Here is a 21201-nt window from a genome sequence, read left to right as displayed (position 1 = left end):
GCGCTGTGGATGACAGCTTTCCTTCTGCCACACCCCCTTTAGGAAACAAAAACAAAAGTCACCTGAGTCCTTCTCACCCAACCCTTAAACTTTGATGGCCTCAGATGAACCCCTTCTAGAAGAAAAAAATTGCAGTTGCTTGACTGGCCACTTGAGGCTGGCTCCAAAACAGGGCACAGGCCCATAGGAGTCCATGTTAAACTGTCCAAATTTCGAGCAGAAATAAACGTGTTTACAGCCTGGTACAAAACCCAATTTGGTCTCGGTTGACAATTTCTGTCTCCATGACAACTCTACAGGATGAATTATTATTGCTTTTTACTTTAAGATGCTTTAAGCCATAAATTTCAGTAAAATTAGGGGCGTGGTCACTTTGAGTGACAGCGGCTTAGCCAAGTGTCTGTGCTGCTTGTAGTGACTTTAGCTCGATGTCTGTTCGAGGTAGCCACTCGCTGTTGTCTCTTTTTTAAGTATTTTATTGCAAACACCTGGAATAATCTGTCTTGTTGTTGTGGTCAAACGTCCTAACGGATCATCTAAGACGTCTCTGCTGCAGAATATTCTCGCTGAGTGAAACTCTCGTCTTATCTAGTGTCATAGATAAGACGATAGATAGATAGATAAGATAAGAGTTGCGGCAACTTAGCCGAGGCCCGCCCAACGTGGTGAATTCACTGAGGCCGCGCGTCACGAGTGCCGCTTCCCTGAGGCCTTGTGCAGCCACCGCGGATCCATCAGCGTGGAAACACCGAGGCCGCGTGGCACCAGCGCAGTGCAGATCCATCCCGGTGACAAACAACGCAGGCTGTTAACATCGGCGATCGTCAAGCTGCTCATAAGCCGACCATGGGGCCTAAGAAGGTTCTGACAGCGGAGGAAGGTGACGATATTAAAAAATCTCTGGACTTTCTATCAGAGGAGATTTCTGTTGTGAAGCAGCAACAGAAATCAATCATGGATCTGGTGGAGGAGGTGAAGGCATTACGGCTCCAGAACGCCGAGAAAGACCGGCGTCTGGTGCAGCTGGAAAATAGAGTGGCTGAATTGGAGCAGTACACCAGAATCAACGACATCATCATCACAGGTCTTCACATCAAACCACGGTCCTACACACGGGCGGTAACAGATGAGAGCGGAGGGGAGCCCAGTGAACAGGAGGTCAGCTCTGTGGAAAAACAGGTTGCTGATTTCCTCCTATCTAAAGGTATAGAAATGGATTTAAATAACATTGAAGCATGCCACCCTCTGCCCCGGAGAAATGACGGTGATAAACGAACCGTCATGATGAGATTCATCAACAGAAAACACAAAACAGCACTGTTAAAACAAGGAAGAAAACTGAAAGGGACAAACGTATTCATCAATGAACATCTCACCAAACGGAATGCCGACATCACCAGGAAAGCACGCTTCTTGAAGAAACAGGGAAAAATCCAGCACACATGGACTTCAAACTGTAAAATATTCATCAAACTGAACGGATCACCAGAACAAGCAAAGGTTATGGCAATAAGGAACATCGAGGAGCTGGACAAATATGAACAATAGGTATGAGGACTCAAACACATCACAGCACCATGATGCAGACTGGAGCAACCCACTCATCCACATCATCTACACCCGGAGACAAGAGAGACATAATGACTAAGGATAATGATCCGTTTATTTCTGCCCAGGAGCTCTGTCTAGATACATTTAATTATAATAACTCTGCTAACCACCCCTTCGAATCTGAAAATGATCCTGATACCTTTTTCAGTGAGAATATTGTGAGACAGTGCAAATATTTTACAGAAGAACAATTCAAAAATGATAAAATCAATGATGAAGATTTTTCAATTATACATTTCAACAGCAGAAGTCTTTCTCGTAATCTGTCCACTATTAATGATTGTTTGAAAACATCCAAAAAAAGTTTTTCAGTTATTGCAATTTCAAAAACATGGTTAAATGAGGATAATAAAGATCTGGTATATCTTGATGGTTATGAATTGTTCCTGGTTAATAGGCAGACGAGAAGGGGCGGAGGCGTTGCATTGTTTGTAAGGTCAGATTATAACTGTAAACTCATTAACAACATGTCATTTACAGTGGACAACATCATGGAATGTGTTACCATAGAAATTACATCTATAAACTCCAAAAACATAGTTGTTAGTTGCATTTACAGAGCTCCTGGGACAAATATTGACACCTTTGAAGACATTATCTTAGGAATATACAACAAAATCAACAGAAATAAGCATTTATTTGTCTGTGGAGATTTCAATATAGATTTTTTAAACCCTCACAATCATCCACAAATTACCTCATTTATAAACACCTTGTACTGTTTAGGACTGTTTCCAACCATCATTCATCCGAGCAGAATAACTATGGACTCAACAACTCTCATTGACAATATTTTAACTAACATTATATCCGGTAATCTTAGTGGGGGACTACTGGTCAGTGATATCAGTGATCACTTGCCAGTTTTCTCAGTCTTTGCATTGGAGGGTTGTTGTATGTATCGAAGCAATATCAAATTCATGAGTAGAAAAGTAACACCTGAAACAATTGATAATTTAAGGGAGGATTTATCAAGTCAGAATTGGTCAGATGTTTTTGTTGATGATGTTGACAGGTCATATGATGCTTTCATCTCCATTTTTTCCAGTTTGTATAATAAACACTGTCCATTTGTTGACAAAATATATAGAAATCAATATAGCAACAAACCATGGATAACTAAGGGACTTCAGAGGGCATGTAAAAAGAAAAACGTACTATATAAACAATTCATAAAACTACGAACTAAGGAAGCTGAAAGTAAGTATAAAACATATAAGAATAAGTTAATCAATATCATGAGACTCAGTAAAAAAATACATTATAATGAGTTACTTGTCAAAAATAGAAATAACATCAAAAACACATGGAACATATTAAATGAAATAGTAAAAAAGAATAGAGTAACTAGAGATTATCCTTCATTTTTTCAGAGTAACAATTACATCACGATTGATAACGACAAGTCTATTGCTGAACACTTTAATGAATACTTCGTTAATGTGGGTAAAAATCTTGCCAGTAAAATCAACTAATAACTTCTGGGTACATAATTCAACGTTTAACAAATCTGTTTCAATGTTCATTGGTGGTACTCATGAAAGGGAAATACTTGATCTGGTTCATGGTTCAAAAAGTAAGAAATCAACTGATTTTAATCATTTGGATATGGCTTTATTAAAAAAAGTTATTGATTGTATAGTAAAACCGTTCAATTATATTTGCAATATGTCACTAAGTACTGGTAAATTTCCTTCTCAAATGAAAATAGCCAAAGTAATTCCTCTGTTTAAAACTGGTGACAAACACACATTTTCTAATTATAGACCTATATCACTCCTGCCACAATTTTCCAAAATTTTGGAAAAAATATTTGCTAAAAGATTAAATGATTATTTACTGAAGCATAACATCATTTGTGAAGAATATGGATTCAGAAGGTCTCTAACTACATCACATGCTTTGAAGGACTTTGTGGAAAGTATAGCAACTGCAATTGACAATAAACAATACACAATAGGTGTTTTTTTTTATTTACAGAAAGCGTTTGACACAATTAACCATGGAATGCTATTAATTAAACTGCAGAAATATGGAATCAGAGGTCTGGCATATGAATGGATAGCTAGTTATTTACAAGGCAGATTTCAGTATGTTCAATTCAATAATACAAATTCTGAACTCAGGGATGTCACATGTGGGGTGCCGCAAGGCTCAGTGCTGGGTCCTTTGTTGTTTATAATCTATATAAATGATATAAGTTGGGTGTCGAGTTCACTGAGATGTGTCCTTTTTGCGGATGATACAACTGTGTTCTGTAACGATGAAAATCTTGAACAGCTTCTGGACATAGTGGAGAAAGAACTGGAAAAATTTAAGGTTTGGTTTGACACTAATAAGTTGTCACTCAACCTTGGGAAAACTAAATGTATTATATTTAGAAATAAACAGGCACCCAAATGTAAAAATGTAACTATAAACAATAAGGAAATTGAGTTAGTAACAGAGAATAAATTTTTAGGTGTTATAATTGATAATAAACTTAGCTGGAAACCACATATAAATTATGTGAAATCAAAATTGTCAAAAACTATAGCCATTTTGTATAAAGCCAAAGACCTACTGCCGCAAGAAGGGTTACTTACTTTATATCATTCTCTGATGGTACCATATATGACATATTGTGTTGAGTCATGGGGAAACACTTACAAATCAAATACCAATCCAATATTCCTTTTGCAAAAACGAGCCATATGAATCATCTGCAATAAACATTATCGTGAACCAACTCATTCTCTATTTGTGTCTTTAAATTTATTAAAATTCATAGATTTGGTCGATTACATTACAATTCAAACTTTATTTCGAGCGAAAAACCAAGCCTTACCGAGACATGTCCAGAGTCTGTTCCGATTGAGGGAATCCAGATATAGTTTAAGAGGTTGTGCAATTTTTATGAAACCACCAGTAAGAACAAATGTAAAGGGTTTTTGTGTGAGGTTTTGTGTGTTTTTGGGGTGAGGAAATGGAACAAATGTTCAACAGAGGTTAGAATGAGTAGTACCTTAGTAAGATTTAAGAAACTACTCAAAAAGAACATCATGTCTAAGTATCATAAAGAAGCAAATATAATTTGATTTATATGGAATGTTCAATTTATAAGTGGGACTTATTGTACATTTGAATGTGTGGGTATGTATATGCGTATGTAGATATATAGATATGGGTAGGTGTATATGTATATAAGTGACTGTGTATATGTATGTATATATTTATGTTTGTAAAGTATATACGTATGTATATAGGTATATATGGCACAGCCCAAGCAGAGGGTCACCTCCAAGAGCCTGGTCTGCTTGAGGTTTCTTCCTTATAGGGAGTTTTTCCTCACCACAGTTGCCTAGTGCTTGCTCTGGGGGTTGGTAAGGTTAGTCCTTACTGGCGTAAAGTGCCTTGATTCGACTTTCTTGTGATCTGGTACTATATAAATATAAGTGAATAGTATATTGATGTGTATGTCTGTGTGTCGACTTGTAGTAGTGAATTTGTATTTATGTAAATATGACTGATTAGAATTGTTGGACTTGTACTAGCAGGGGTGGGCGCTAATAAGCTTTGCTTCAGCCCACACCCTTTTGGACTCACTAGTTTTGTCTGTGTTTGTTTGTGGAATTGTTCATTTTTTTCTATTTGAATATTTTGTGTGCCGAATAAAAAACTTTGTCACTTTGTCATATGCTAAAAGCGTTTGCACGGTTAGCAGCTCTCAGGAGCCTGACCCGTTAAGCCCCATTAATGAACGATAACTGAGAAAATAAGCGACTCATAATTTTAAAGTGTTACGAGACGACTCATTAGAACGGCCAGCAGCACACGTTAACGTGGTGCTGGACTGTTAAACACGTAAAACGGCAAAGAGAACCTTCCTCTGAAGGCTTCACAGACCTCAGTGAGTCTGATAAAACACCTCTGTGAAGCTGACCCCCCCCCCCCCCATCCAAGTAAAAAAAAAATAAAATTCAAGCAAACACACTGATTGGTTCATGCTTTGTTTGTGCAGATTTGTGCCGTTAAAATTTTCATTTGTGCTGCTATGGTTTTTGACATATTAAAGATTATTTTTAGGTCATTCAAAGGTCATCATCCCCCCAGCTTGCTCCAAAATGAACCAAAATGCTCTATTTTTTAGTGCTCCGTTTGTGCAGATTTGTGCCGTTAAAATTTTTGTTTGTGCTGATTTAGTTTCTGAGATATTAAGAGTTTTATTTTTGAGTGATGACTTCATCATCCCCCCAGCTTGCCCTTTAATAATTAAGAGTTATTAAAGGGGTGGAAGATGCAGAGGACAGGGAGAGATGGAAACAAGCAGCCGAGAGAAAAAGATTAAAGGGTCAGACTGCACACAACCGCAAAAAAAAAAAAACCCAATGGAAAATGCAAGAAAGGAAAAAAAAAACCCTGCAGTGATTATTGACTTTGATTTCATTTCAGTCAGGATGTAACAACCATTGCAGCATTTTTTGCGTTTTCCATGACGTCCCAGTTTTTTCTACTTTAATGAGTATTTTCACACAAAATCTCTGTCTCAGCCTGACAGCTCATTTTAGACATCTGTGACATATGTAAAAGAAACACTGCAACAACCACAAAAGTTTTGGCACTGTTCTGCTTTGGGTCCCGTAAAAGCTTTGACCAAATCTGGTGATCAAATACAAAGATTAGGACCAAAGGTCAGCAGTGAGAAACAAGACCAATCAATCAGGATCAAAGGTCAGTGAGGAGATCAAAGGAATGTCTCTGTTCCTGTGAAACAGAGACCAAATGGCAGAGGAACAGACTCTGAGTCCTCCACGAGGTCTTTGTTTTTAATTTTTCTACATGTCATTCCCCCTCCCGCAAACTCTGCAATGCCAGTGGGTGGGTCTCCATGCTGATTGGTCGATTTCACACACAAGTAAAACCAATCACAAGTGAATGAAACTGAAAGGAGAGCAGAGCCGACGTGGACGGACCAGCAGGACAGACACGCAGAACAGACCAGCAGGACAGACAGGCAGGCAGAACAGACCAGCAAGACGGACAGGTAGAACAGACCAGCAGGACAGACCAGCAGGACAGACAGGCAGAACAGACCAGCAAGACAGACAGGTAGAACAGACCAGCAGGACAGACCAGCAGGACAGACAGGCAGAACAGACCAGCAAGACGGACAGGTAGAACAGACCAGCAGGACAGACCAGCAGGACAGACAGGCAGAACAGACCAGCAAGACGGACAGGTAGAACAGACCAGCAGGACAGACAGGCAGAACAGACCAGCAAGACGGACAGGTAGAACAGACCAGCAGGACAGACAGGCAGAACAGACCAGCAGGACGGACAGGCAGAACAGACCAGCAGGACAGACAGCCAGAACAGACCAGCAGGACGGGCAGCCAGAACAGACCAGCAGGACAGACAGGCAGAAAAGACCAGCAGGACAGACAGGCAGAACAGACCAGCAGGACGGACAGGCAGAACAGACCAGCAGGACGGACAGCCAGAACAGACCAGCAGGACGGACAGGTAGAACAGACCAGCAGGACAGACAGGCAGAACAGACCAGCAGGACGGACAGCCAGAACAGACCAGCAGGACGGGCAGCCAGAACAGACCAGCAGGACAGACAGGCAGAACAGACCAGCAGGACGGACAGCCAGAACAGACCAGCAGGACAGACAGCCAGAACAGACCAGCAGGACAGACAGCCAGAACAGACCAGCAGGACAGACAGGCAGAACAGACCAGCAGGACGGACCAACAGGACGGACAGCAAGGACAGACCAGCAGGACAGACAGCCAGAACAGACCAGCAGGACGGACCAACAGGACGGACAGCCAGAACAGACCAGCAGGACAGACAGCCAGAACAGACCAGCAGGACGGGCAGCCAGAACAGACCAGCAGGACAGACAGGCAGAAAAGACCAGCAGGACAGACAGGCAGAACAGACCAGCAGGACGGACAGGCAGAACAGACCAGCAGGACGGACAGGTAGAACAGACCAGCAGGACAGACAGCCAGAACAGACCAGCAGGACGGGCAGCCAGAACAGACCAGCAGGACAGACAGCCAGAACAGACCAGCAGGACGGGCAGCCAGAACAGACCAGCAGGACAGACAGGCAGAACAGACCAGCAGGACGGACCAACAGGACGGACAGCAAGGACAGACCAGCAGGACAGACAGCCAGAACAGACCAGCAGGACGGACCAACAGGACGGACAGCCAGAACAGACAGCCAGAACAGACCAGCAGGACGGGCAGCCAGAACAGACCAGCAGGACAGACAGGCAGAACAGACCAGCACGACAGACAGCCAGAACAGACCAGCAGGACGGAGAGCCAGAACAAACCAGCAGGACGGACAGCCAGAACAGACCAGCAGGACAGACAGCCAGAACAGAACAGCAGGACGGGCAGCCAGAACAGACCAGCAGGACAGACAGGCAGAACAGACCAGCAGGACAGACAGCCAGAACAGACCAGCAGGACAGACAACCAGAACAGACCAACAGGACAGACAGCCAGAACAGACCTGCAGGACGGACAGGCAAAACAGACCAGCAGGACAGACCAGCAGGACGGACAGCCAGAACAGACCAGCAGGACAGACAGCCAGAACAGACCAACAGGACGGACAGGCAGAACAGACCAGCAGGACGGACAGGCAGAACAGACCAGCAGGACAGACAGGCAGAACAGACCAGCAGGACAGACAGCCAGAACAGACCAGCAGGACAGACAACCAGAACAGACCAACAGGACAGACAGCCAGAACAGACCTGCAGGACGGACAGGCAAAACAGACCAGCAGGACAGACCAGCAGGACGGACAGCCAGAACAGACCAGCAGGACAGACAGCCAGAACAGACCAACAGGACGGACAGGCAGAACAGACCAGCAGGACGGACAGGCAGAACAGACCAGCAGGACAGACAGGCAGAACAGACCAGCAGGACAGACAGCCAGAACAGTCCAGCAGGACGGACCAACAGGACGGACAGGCAGAACAGACCAGCAGGACAGACAGCCAGAACAGACCAGCAGGACAGACAACCAGAACAGACCAACAGGACGGACAGCCAGAACAGACCAGCAGGACGGACCAACAGGACGGACAGCCAGAACAGACCAGCAGGACAGACAGCCAGAACAGACCAGCAGGACAGACAACCAGAACAGACCAACAGGACGGACAGCCAGAACAGACCAGCAGGACGGACCAACAGGACGGACAGCCAGAACAGACCAGCAGGACGGGCAGCCAGAACAGACCAGCAGGACAGACAGGCAGAACAGACCAGCAGGACAGACAGCCAGAACAGACCAGCAGGACAGACAGGCAGAACAGACCAGCAGGACAGACAGGCAGAACAGACCAGCAGGACGGGCAGCCAGAACAGACCAGCAGGACGGGCAGCCAGAACAGACCAGCAGGACGGACCAGGTCCAGCTCCATGAACATGTGCCCCCCGGTTTCCTCTGTTACTTTTGTTCTAACACACATTTTAAATGACACAAACACAGGGATGTTTGTTTCATCTTCACACCGATGCTTCTAGAAGGTCACTTGACAGCTGCCTTGTGCAAATCCAGGCACACAGCTACCGCGCTACTCAAAAATGAAAACAAAGTGCTGAATGCGCATCTTTTAAAAGTCCCGTGTGAAGAAACGGGATGTGAACAAACAAAAGACCTTTTTCATACTGAAGTTTGCTTGGCTGTCACACGGGAACATTCTGGCCCATCTATCTGACGATGTCCTTCTGGCATCACACTGATGAACTGTGTGACAAAATGCATGACTTCCAGAGGCTCGTAAGACTGGGACGCCTGGCTGACCCCTTCAGCAGGGACACGCCGTCACCACTGTCAATCTACAGGACAGACTTAAAGTGGTTTCAAGGTGGAACTGCAGTTTGTCCGTCTGGATCTCCAGGAGTTTGACCGTTTTCTGACGCTCATGGATTTTGTCCTCACTTCAGACGAGGAGCTGGATGGCGGCACAGTTGTAGCCTTCAAGAAGTATCTGCAAGACCTTCGCTCTCAGCTGAGAAGGTATTTAGCAGAAGTAGAGGCAGGTTTTGAGAGGATCAGGAATCCATTTGGGGACAAAACACTCATCGAACACGTCAGATCCAAACGGTCACAAGACATTTGATGGGATACTGAGGACTGAGTTTTGGGTCCACAATCAGCCTGAGGTAGATGCTCCTCTGAAACAGTTGGTGCCGTGTCTAACCACCTACAACCGTCATGTTGAATCTCTCTCACTGGTTGGTAGTGAAACCAGATCACTGTGGACCACGATGTGAGACTAAAACTCTATAGTTTGGCAGCAGACGTTGTTTGATGGACATCTCATCAGTCAGCACCATTAAGGTGACCACAGAACCACGCGAGTAGACAGCACTATTTCTAAAGCTGTAATTATTCCAATGTAGTGTGTAACGTTGCATTTGCCCCTGCACTGATCCGCTGCTCCTCCAGGGGGAGCCCTGTGGGACAGAGCTCTCCCTCTCCACATTCTAAACTGCTGTTTAGTGTGATTGTTTTCAGGTGCAGGGGCGGAGCTGTCAAAACACCAGTAAGTGATGGAAGCTTCCCTTTTAAAGCAGGCAGGAGACGGCTGGTGTGTGCTGGCACGTAGCCACGATGGCGTCCATCAAAGGAGTCGGTGAACGTGTCTCCAGCCGGTGGTGGTTCTTGTTGAGTGACTAATTAAAGGACTTGTTTGGCCTCCAGATCCTGTTCTCTTTGTTCACAGTGTGGCTGGGGGAGTCACGGTGAGTTTCACACAGAGCTGCGGTGTGACACCACATTTCAAGGAGGAGCTTGTCTGGTCAGTTGTGGACATGTTGGTGAAGGAGAAATGAAGTGTGCGCTGATGCTGTGAAAGGACAAAGATCGTGCATCCACCACTGTAAATAAATCAGTAGTTTCTTTGTTTTTTTATATCTGCACTTAAGCCCCCCCCCGTAGTGCACCTAACACAGTTGGCGTGGTAAGCAAAGTGAGTGTTTTTGGATATTTGGTTACTTAGGTGGTGCGTAAGATTGTTTTTTAAAGTTTGAGAAACTCATCTAAACCGTATTCAGAAAAATATGGGATACCGCAGGGTTCTGGATTAGGCAATCTGTGATTCTGATCTAACACTGCAACACTCAAACACTGAAGTTACAGAATTAGTTTTCACTGTTTTACGTGCCCATAAATAATTCTCTCATATGGAGAAACATAATAATACAAGGACTCCTTGAACAACACAAAACAGAGTTGAATTTTTATGCACTTTATATGTACTGCAGTGACACATGGATGTGAATTTTAGTTCAGTTTGTTTTAGAGCTGCTTCATTCTTATGAATAAGATCATATATGACTCCATAATATGGTTTACTTTTAGCATGTCCATTAAATAATGCGCACACTCAGGCGCGCACAGAAGCAGTGTGCAGGTATGCATGCATAGTCTGACATGAAAACATGTGGGTTAAAGGCTCGTTTGTGTACTTCTAGCAGCCAAGATACATATATACATATTTAATCACCTATCACTGGTAAGGCACCTTCAGCTAAAGTCTAAGAGTTTATTTTACACTAAATGTGACTAAATTTAAGAGCCAATGTTTATAAGAATCAGTTTATACATGGGGCTGTGATAGTGACCAACTCAGATTTTGCTAAAACTTTGGTAACTGGATGCTCCCACCACCAAACAAACATACACCAAAAATTTTGGCTAAATTCCATACGGTGACCTCACCAGGGGTCATCAAATTTCACACCCAGAATGGCCTTAAACTGAAATTTGGTGAACAGAAAATATTTGGATGGCTCTTACATGAAATACATTCAATCCCCCAAAGTCCTTTTGTGATTTAAGTATTATAGGAGGACAGTTCTTCAAAATAATCACTAATCTGGGTAGGGGGATTGAACGCGTTGACTATAGGGGGCGCTCCAAGTTGACAAATTTTCAGAAATGCTCATATTTGTGAAGGCTATTACTCAATACGCGTTTAATCTCAGCAAGATTTTTAATTGTATTAGAAAGGGCAAGACTTACCCTCTTTAATACAACAAAAAAATCAGTGGGGGATTGTATGTGTTGGCCACCAGGCGGCGCCAAAGTGGTCAAATTTGTGTTTTTCATACAACCTTGGCGCCCTCTGGTGTCTAACTCGTTTAATGAATTATCATTGAATTGATTGGGATTGAATGTATTTCATGTAAGAGCTGTCTAAAACTTCCCTGTTCACCAAATTCCAGTTTTAGGCCATATTGGGTGTGAACTTTGATGACCCCGGCAAGGTCACCGTAGGGAATCTGGCCCAAATGTTTGGTGTATGTTCATTTGGTGGAGGGTGCATCCTGTTACCAAAGTCTGAGCAAAATCTGAGTTGGTCACTATCACAGCCTGGCTGACTCTTATAAAAATTGGCTCTTAAAACGAAAAAGTGAAGCCATGTACACAATGCCCCGAAAACAGTTAAAATAGTACAAAACAAAAAGAAAACAAAGCAACAACCTCAAATCAACTTCAACTTTATAACAGTTATTAAGGTCACTGCATATTTCACCAAACAACCCTGAATGAGCCCTTACTGAGCAGTCAGAAAAATCCTCCAGGTGCACACGCAGCTCTATCGTGCACACACGTTTCCATCGTGCATGTGTTTTCATTGCACTGCAGCCCATCAGCGCAGAAACCATCAAATTATACAAAAACTACAATTTGGGCCAACCGCTCGTTTTCATCATCACTGTGATACATTTTTCATTTTTACTGTTTGCATCTGCAGCAAAAATGACACTGATGATGTTCAACACTGCGCTGGAAGAAAAAAAAATGTGCCCACCTGTTAATGTCGACCAATTAGAAACGAGACGAGCGCAGCCGCCAAATTCTCACTCAGATAATCGCGACTCGACTCTTCTTTGTCCACCAGGGGCGTCTTTTCCCAACAATCCACAGACTGTCAGACATGTAACCACCCCCACCCCGTGAAAATGATCTGATTTCTGTTACTGAAACATGTGACCACTGAAAAACTAAGATTTTTTTTCTTTTTATTTGCTGTGTCTATGTGCCCCCCGTGCCACCACACAGTTACATCAGAGACAAAGGAGTGCTCGTCAGTGGAGAGAAGTGCGACTGTTGGCTGGATGTGGTCCTAGGAGGGGAGCAGGTCATGTGACTGTGAGGAAGCTGCTGGCGGATGGGGCGAGCAGCTTTGGGGTGGGGCTAGTTGAGTGGGCGCCTCCGGGTGGGATGGACACGGCTTCTGTGGCCTCTGAGCTTTGGAGCTCCTCCTGGGACTGCTGTTGATGATGTCCAGGCTTCGGCGGCTCGAGGAAATGACCTCAGCGACAAATTTGGTGCATTCTGCACAAATGTCCCGCAGGGTGCAGCCGAGCGCGTAAAGGTGGGGGAACTCGTCCTCCACAGCGTGCTGGGATAAGCTGCGGAACCTGCAGACAGAGAAGCAAACAGGAAATAGGTCTGTTCTGAACGCAGAGACACAGGCAAAGCCACAGCCGCCACAATCACCAAGAACGCTCAGGCTCACTAACGTTAAGCGGAGTGAAACTGATCCTTGTTAAAGCACCAACGTGTGCACGTCTGTGCATCAGTGTGTCTGCAGGACCAACCCGTATATGGGTGAAGAGGTGCAGCGTGGGTGACCGTGCATGACCTGGGCAGGGCAAATGAAGCCCAAAGAAGCTAACAGATGAACCTTGGTGCAGGTGTTTACTAAATCAGATTTTTGGGGGGACTGAGGGGTGGTTCTTATAGTGCTTTACTTCAGCGCAGCCATTAAAAATTATGACCTGATTACTTCCTCAGTAATCAGTAATAGTGGACCTAATATCATCAAGCTACCAATAGCTGCTCCAAATGCCAACACCATACACACCCAAAGTGACATCACATCACATTTCAGTCGACACAAGTACCAGCAAACACACATCTTCGATTTGCTCAGAGAATTAAACACACAACAAATCACAGTATCAGAGGTATTTATAACAAAATGCTCCTAGTCAGACATCACAGCCGCAGCCTCTGAGTGACCGCAGCAAGCTGTCAATCAAAGTGGCCACACCCCTAACACATTAAGGTTAATAGAGTACTGAGAGATGGTATGTTCCAAATCAAATCAAATCAGTTTTATTTATATAGCACCAAATCACAACAAACAGTTGCCCCAAGGCGCTTTATATTGTAAGGCAAAGCCATACAATAATTACAGAAAAACCCCAATGGTCAAAACGACCCCCTGTGAGCAAGCACTTGGCGACAGTGGGAAGGAAAAACTCCCTTTTAACAGGAAGAAACCTCCAGCAGAACCAGGCTCAGGGAGGGGCAGTCTTCTGCTGGGACTGGTTGGGGCTGAGGGAGAGAACCAGGAAAAAGACATGCTGTGGAGGGGAGCAGAGATCGATCACTAATGATTAAATGCAGAGTGGTGCATACAGAGCAAAAAGAGAAAGAAATAGTGCATCATGGGAACCCCCCAGCAGTCTAAGTCTATAGCAGCATAACTAAGGGATGGTTCAGGGTCACCTGATCTGTCTGTCTCCCTGATCTGAATTGGGAGCTGGTTCCACAGGAGAGGAGCCTGAAAGCTGAAGGCTCTGCCTCCCATTCTACTCTTACAAACCCTAGGAACTACAAGTAAGCCTGCAGTCTGAGAGCGAAGCGCTCTATTGGGGTGATATGGTACTACGAGGTCCCTAAGATAAGATGGGACCTGATTATTCAAAACCTTATAAGTAAGAAGAAGAATTTTAAATTCTATTCTAGAATTAACAGGAAGCCAATGAAGAGAGGCCAATATGGGTGAGATATGCTCTCTCCTGCTAGTCCCCGTCAGTACTCTAGCTGCAGCATTTTGAATTAACTGAAGGCTTTTTAGGGAACTTTTAGGACAACCTGATAATAATGAATTACAATAGTCCAGCCTAGAGGAAATAAATGCATGAATTAGTTTTTCAGCATCACTCTGAGACAAGACCTTTCTAATTTTAGAGATATTGCGTAAATGCAAAAAAGCAGTCCTACATATTTGTTTAATATGCGCTTTGAATGACATATCCTGATCAAAAATGACTCCAAGATTTCTCACAGTATTACTAGAGATCAGGGAAATGCCATCCAGAGTAACGATCTGGTTAGACACCATGCTTCTAAGATTTGTGGGGCCAAGTACAATAACTTCAGTTTTATCTGAGTTTAAAAGCAGGAAATCAGAGGTCATCCATGTCTTTATGTCTGTAAGACAATCCTGCAGTTTAGCTAATTAGCTAATCATTAACAGTTGTTTTCCCACAAAAAATGACAGCACTCATCACCAGTGTTTAGTTTATATCAAACAGTTCATCGTCTGACTGATAGAAAATCACACTGCCTTAATTTTTCTTTAATCTTTTCGCCTTATGCAACCCAGCAGGGACACGTTCCAGACACCACATCCATCCTAACCAACAGCTATTTAAAGAGGCACAATGTAAAATGTGTCATTTACCCCTGTACATTAAGCTGGTGAACAGTTTTATGGCAGAGTCGATCATGAAATCTGAAATTTATTTCCATTCGGGCTATTCAGGTTTAAAATCCTGCAAAATCTCACAAAACTTCAGAGAGTTCACTGCTCTGCGAGATGTAACTTTGAGAAATGCACTGAGACGCTCTGATCTGGCTACAATTTAACCGCTGCACACGGACAACAGCATCAACATCACAACATAAAACCTGTTGTATATTGTGCTTAAAACTCAAGAGAAGCTCAGGTTGTTTCTCTGTTATTTTCAACGGGAATCACCGTGAGCCGTGATCGCTTCCTGTTCGTGTTGTTCTGGGGGAAAGTGGAGTTTGGTCTTTAATGTTCTGCTTATTGTCATTTACAGCACTGTTTGTCCTCTTTGTTCCAGAGTAACATATATAAGATGTGTGAAATTCGATTTATGAAGATCCACACAGGTTAAACGTAGCAGACGTGGAATATTTGTTTGAGCGAGTTTTCAGGGTCTCATGCAGCATTAACATGATGAAAAGCACAAAAAGTGACATTTTGGTCGTACTATAATGTTCATTTGCAATAGTTATGTGGTTTCTCTATGTTGTTTAGACTACAGTGACTGTTTGGTAGTGATGGCAATTTCGAAGCCTCATGAACCAATGAACCACTGCAACACAACTATCTGAAAATCGACACACTGCTTCGATGCGTTTGATACAGTTTGAAGGGTGACATCTGCTGGATTGCTTTGAGAATTACCCTGAGCGAGTGCCCTGACAAATGTTTGCATTAATTCATGACTGATGTGGTTTGTTCTTGAAAAATAATAATAATAAAAAAATGTCATATGTATTATTGTGTCTTTTTAATGTAATAAATAGTCCCTACAGATGCACACATAATGGTTATGAAAGCCTTTATTGTAGACTATATGTATACTCAACAAAAATATAAACGCAACACTTTTGGTTTTGCTCCCATTTTGTATGAGATGAACTCAAAGATCTAAAACTTTTTCCACATACACAATATCACCATTTCCCTCAAATATTGTTCACAAACCAGTCTAAATCTGTGATAGTGAGCACTTCTCCTTTGCTGAGATAATCCATCCCACCTCACAGGTGTGCCATATCAAGATGCTGATTAGACACCATGATTAGTGCACAGGTGTGCCTTAGACTGCCCACAATAAAAGGCCACTCTGAAAGGTGCAGTTTTGTTTTATTGGGGGGGGGGATACCAGTCAGTATCTGGTGTGACCACCATTTGCCTCATGCAGTGCAACACATCTCCTTCGCATCATCCGTGAAGAGAACACCTCTCCAACGTGCCAAACGCCAGCGAATGTGAGCATTTGCCCACTCAAGTCTGTTACGACGACGAACTGGAGTCAGGTCGAGACCCCGATGAGGACGACGAGCATGCAGATGAGCTTCCCTGAGACGGTTTCTGACAGTTTGTGCAGAAATTCTTTGGTTATGCAAACCGATTGTTTCAGCAGCTGTCCGAGTGGCTGGTCTCAGACGATCTTGGAGGTGAACATGCTGGATGTGGAGGTCCTGGGCTGGTGTGGTTACACGTGGTCTGCGGTTGTGAGGCTGGTTGGATGTACTGCCAAATTCTCTGAAACGCCTTTGGAGACGGCTTATGGTAGAGAAATGAACATTCAATACACCAGCAACAGCTCTGGTTGACATTCCTGCTGTCAGCATGCCAATTGCACGCTCCCTCAAATCTTGCGACATCTGTGGCATTGTGCTGTGTGATAAAACTGCACCTTTCAGAGTGGCCTTTTATTGTGGGCAGTCTAAGGCACACCTGTGCACTAATCATGGTGAATCTTGATATGGCACACCTGTGAGGTGGGATGGATTATCTCAGCAAAGGAGAAGTGCTCACTATCACAGATTTAGACTGGTTTGTGAACAATATTTGAGGGAAATGGTGATATTGTGTATGTGGAAAAAGTTTTAGATCTTTGAGTTCATCTCATACAAAATGGGAGCAAAACCAAAAGTGTTGCATTTATATTTTTGTTGAGTGTAGATTTGTGTTATCATTCCTCAAACTATATTTGGATAAAATGTGACGGGAAAAGTGAGAAAGACGTGTTCTTTCTTCAACTGGTGCTCATGTTACTGTAATTAGTAGAATAGAGGGGATAGGAGACCATGATTGTGCAACTTTCAACAATTTTTATTCAAAAAAAGAATAATTTCAACAGTGCTGGACTTTAATTGGCTCCTCTTCTGCCTCACCACCTCTCCAGCTTTGGAGAAGACCTGCGCTCGCAAGGCACTGATGTTTCTGCATCGACAAATATTTTTTTGCCATTCTCTGTAAATTGGGATAGACTGCGACTCGTGTCACGCAGTATTTGAGCGGGTCTTCTCCTCTGGAGGTGGGCATATGTTGGGTCAAACCTTTGTAGTAAAGCCCTGAAGGCTTTGCTCTCCACTATTTTGAACGGTTGTGCATCTTCCACAACATAGTCCACCAGTGCCTCATCCAGATCAGCTTGTCTGCCTTTAATGGAAATACAGTCTGACATGCTGAGCTGTTTATGTTTTAATCTTAAATAAAGAATAAAATACAGCTTACATGGCCTGATTCCTGCTCCAGGAGCAGCAGCCTCTGATGTCTCGGGATGTTTGGACCTCAGGTGTCATTGAAGACGTTTTGTTACTGGACCTCAATGTTAGATCCTATGTGTATGTAGCTAACTATAGTAAATTAACTCTAAACTAGACCTAAATATAAACGAATGCTTTCCTTGGTGGTGATTGGCAGTAATACTGTCGCTAGCAATCTCCTCCTCTCAAAAACCCACGGTTTGAGCTGCGATTCAGATCTCATTTAAATACTTGGCGGGTCATATTGAAACACCCAGATTATGCGAAGCTCGACATGTGGTGTGAGGTAACGTAGGCCTCGCTCGCAGTGGTCACGTGATGGGGGCGTGCTCGAAACACTGCTCACTGACACTTCTGGTTCAAAAAGCTCGATGCTGTGTCGAGCAGACTGACTTGAGCTTAACATCACTACTGTTTGGCATGCAAGGGATTATGGGATATCTCAATAGGGCGAATAGTGAGACAGCAGCGTTTAGAAGACGGTACACAGTATGGTCGACTTTACAAGTGTATGTGGTGGCCATTAGCTATACAAATCGGCCATATTGGTATATTGGGGAAGACTACAGGCAGGTTACTTTTGACAATTTTGTCATTTGAGGCCTATTTTCAAAAAAGTTACCTGCCTGTAGCATTTCCCAGTACACCAGCACGAAATGTTTCAATCAGACAAGAGATTCTTAGGTACTGTGCAGAAACAGTTATGGAGGGGTTCCTGGACAAACGGACAAGGTGAAAACATAATGACGCCCAACACTGTTCAGCCGGAGCATAAAAATGCAATTTAAAGTGTAACTAAGCAACATCTTTTTACAAATTGGGAGTAACTGTAATTGCTCACTGACTTGTTTTGAGGAGAATGGGGGCTCTCTCCCCGTAGACAAAACCAGTCTTGTAACTTTAGGGAAGTGGAGCTGGTGTCCTTGGAATGAGAGTCTCAGGTCTCACAGGAAACGTGAACCGCTTTACGGCACTACAACATACAGCTGTGTTCAAATCATATCAGTGTGTTCAAAAAAGTGAGTCAAGTTCTACAGCCTTAGAACAGCTTTTATTTCCACACACACAGATGCACTGTGAACACTGTACATTCTATTACAAATCAAAACATGGAGAAAAATGTATCAAATTTATTACTTTTTTTAATAAGGAATTTTAGGCTGTTCATACAAATATTTGTGTCTGCATTTTTCTTTCCAAATGCAAACATTTACTGTATCAAGTGAAAAATGGTTTGAAGATTTATTTTTTCTGTGACTGACTGAACTCATACTTAGTTGTATGAACACTGTTTCTGAGACCTGCTTCACATCTGTGTTTCATGGAGTCAACCAGCTTCTGTCCCTTTGAACGGGTTTTCCAGTCCAGGTCCTTTGGACTACAGTCCACAGTTCCTCTGCTCTTCTTGGTTTAGTCTCAGAAACAGTATTTTTGACAGATTAAGGTTCTGGGATTGGACTGGACTCTCCATAACAGTAATCTGGTGGGTCTGGAACAAAGATGCTGCTGAATTGCTGCCGTGTTTCATTTCCTCTTCGTCATAAGACAACATGACCTCTGCAAGTGTTCTGATGTGTTCAAACCACTGATCTATTACTGGATCACTCATTGGACGGTATTTCTGAAGCAAACCAGCTGCTATATTACTACTTGCATGTACTGCTCCTGAACGCTGTATTCTATTATTGATCTTTAACCAGGTGCATGCAACTTTATTCTTTGTGATTTTGTAAAACAATATGCAGCTATAAACTGCACAAATCACACATCTTGAACCGCTTAGTCCAATTAAGGGTGACAGGGGGCTGGAGCCTATCCCAGCAGTCACAGAGTGCAAGGCGGGGTTCACCCAGGACAGGACGCCAGTCTGTCACAGTGTACAGACACACACACACATATATATGTGTGTGTGTGTGTGTGTTGTATACAACCCCAATTCCAATGAAGATAAAAACAGAATACACTGATTTTCAAATCCTCTTCAACCTATATTCAATTGAATACACCACAAAGACAAGATATTTAATGTTCAAACTGATTAAGTTTTTTGTTTTTGTGAAAATATTTGCTCATTTTCAAATGGATGCCTGCAACAGGTTTCAAAAAAGCTGGGACAGTGTTATGTTTACCACTGTGTTACATCAAATTTCCTTCTAACAACACTCAATAAGCGTTTGGGAACTGAGGACACTTAGGATTGGATATAAAAGGAGCATCCCCAATAGGCTCAGCCGTTGACAAGCAAAGATGGGGTGAGGATCACCACTTTGTGAACAACTGCATGAACAAAAAGTCCAACAGCTTAAGAACAATGTTTCTCAATGCTCAATTGCACGGAATTGAGGGATTCCATCATCTACAGTCCATAATATAATCAGAACATTCAGAGAATCTGGAGAACTTTCTACACGTAAGCAGAAAGGCCGACAACCAACGTTGAATGCCCGTGACCTTCGATCCCTCAGGTGGCACTGCATTAAAAATTGACATCATTGTGTAAAGGATCTTACCGCGTGGGCTCAGGAACACTTCAGAAAACCATTGTCAGTTAACACAGTTTGTCGCTACATCTACAAGTGCAAGTTAAAACTCTACCATGCAAAGTGAAAGCCATACATCAGTGGTGTCCAAACTATTCCAGAAAGGGCCGAGAGGGTGCAGGTTTTCTTTGCAGCCACTGATTCCAGCAGGTGATTTCACTGATGAACTCATCCCACCTGTTCAAAGGGATGTTAATCAATGAAATCACCTGCTGGAGTCAGTGGCTGCAAAGAAAACCTGCACCCTCTCGGCCCTTTCTGGAATAGCTTGGATACCACTGCCATACATCAACAACATCCAGAAACACTGACACCTTCTCTGGGCCCGAGCTCATTTGAAATGGACAGACACAAAGTGGAAAAGTGTGCTGTGGTCTGATGAGTCCACATTTTGTTTTTGGAAATCATGGACATCGTGTCCTCTGGACAAAAGAGGAAAAAGACCATCCAGATTGTTACCAGTGCAAAGTTCACAAGCCAGCATCTGTGATGGTATGGGGGTGTGTTAGTGCCCATGGCATGGACAACTTACACATCTGTGATGGCACCATCAATGCTGAAAGGTACATCCAGGTTTTGGAGCAACACATGCTGCCATCCAAGCAACGTCTTTTTCAGGGACGTCCCTGTTTATTTCAGCAAGACAATGCCAAGACACATTCTGCACGTGTTACAACAGCGTGGCTTCGTAGTAAAAGAGTGCGGGTAGTAGACTGGCCTGCCTGCAGTCCAGACCTGTCGCCCATTGAAAATGTGTGACACATTATGAAGCACAAAATACGACAACAGAGACCCCGGACTGTTGAACAACTGAAGTCATACATCAAGCAAGAATGGGAAAGAATTCCAACTACAAAGCTTCAACAATTAGTGTCCTCAGTTCCCAAACGCTTATTAAGTGTTGTTA

At 43.4% G+C, this 21201-nt stretch overlaps 1 protein-coding gene across 1 annotated transcript in view; it reads right to left on the bottom strand.

Annotated features, from left to right (window-relative positions):
* Nucleotides 1-10919: 10919 nt before the first annotated feature.
* The window catches only part of spire2 (spire-type actin nucleation factor 2), a 245752-nt gene continuing 235470 nt past the window's right edge, over nucleotides 10920-21201 (bottom strand). Inside the window, exon 15 of the mRNA XM_034175653.1 lies at nucleotides 10920-13067. Within this exon, the coding sequence (XP_034031544.1) occupies nucleotides 12770-13067 (298 nt within the window). The 3' untranslated portion in view covers nucleotides 10920-12769. The remainder of the gene's footprint in view (nucleotides 13068-21201) is intronic.

This window comes from Thalassophryne amazonica, chromosome 8 (genome assembly GCF_902500255.1).
Source record: "Thalassophryne amazonica chromosome 8, fThaAma1.1, whole genome shotgun sequence".
In the NCBI taxonomy this organism is placed as follows: Eukaryota; Metazoa; Chordata; class Actinopteri; order Batrachoidiformes; family Batrachoididae; genus Thalassophryne; species Thalassophryne amazonica.
This window is presented reverse-complemented; position numbering and strand designations above follow the sequence as displayed.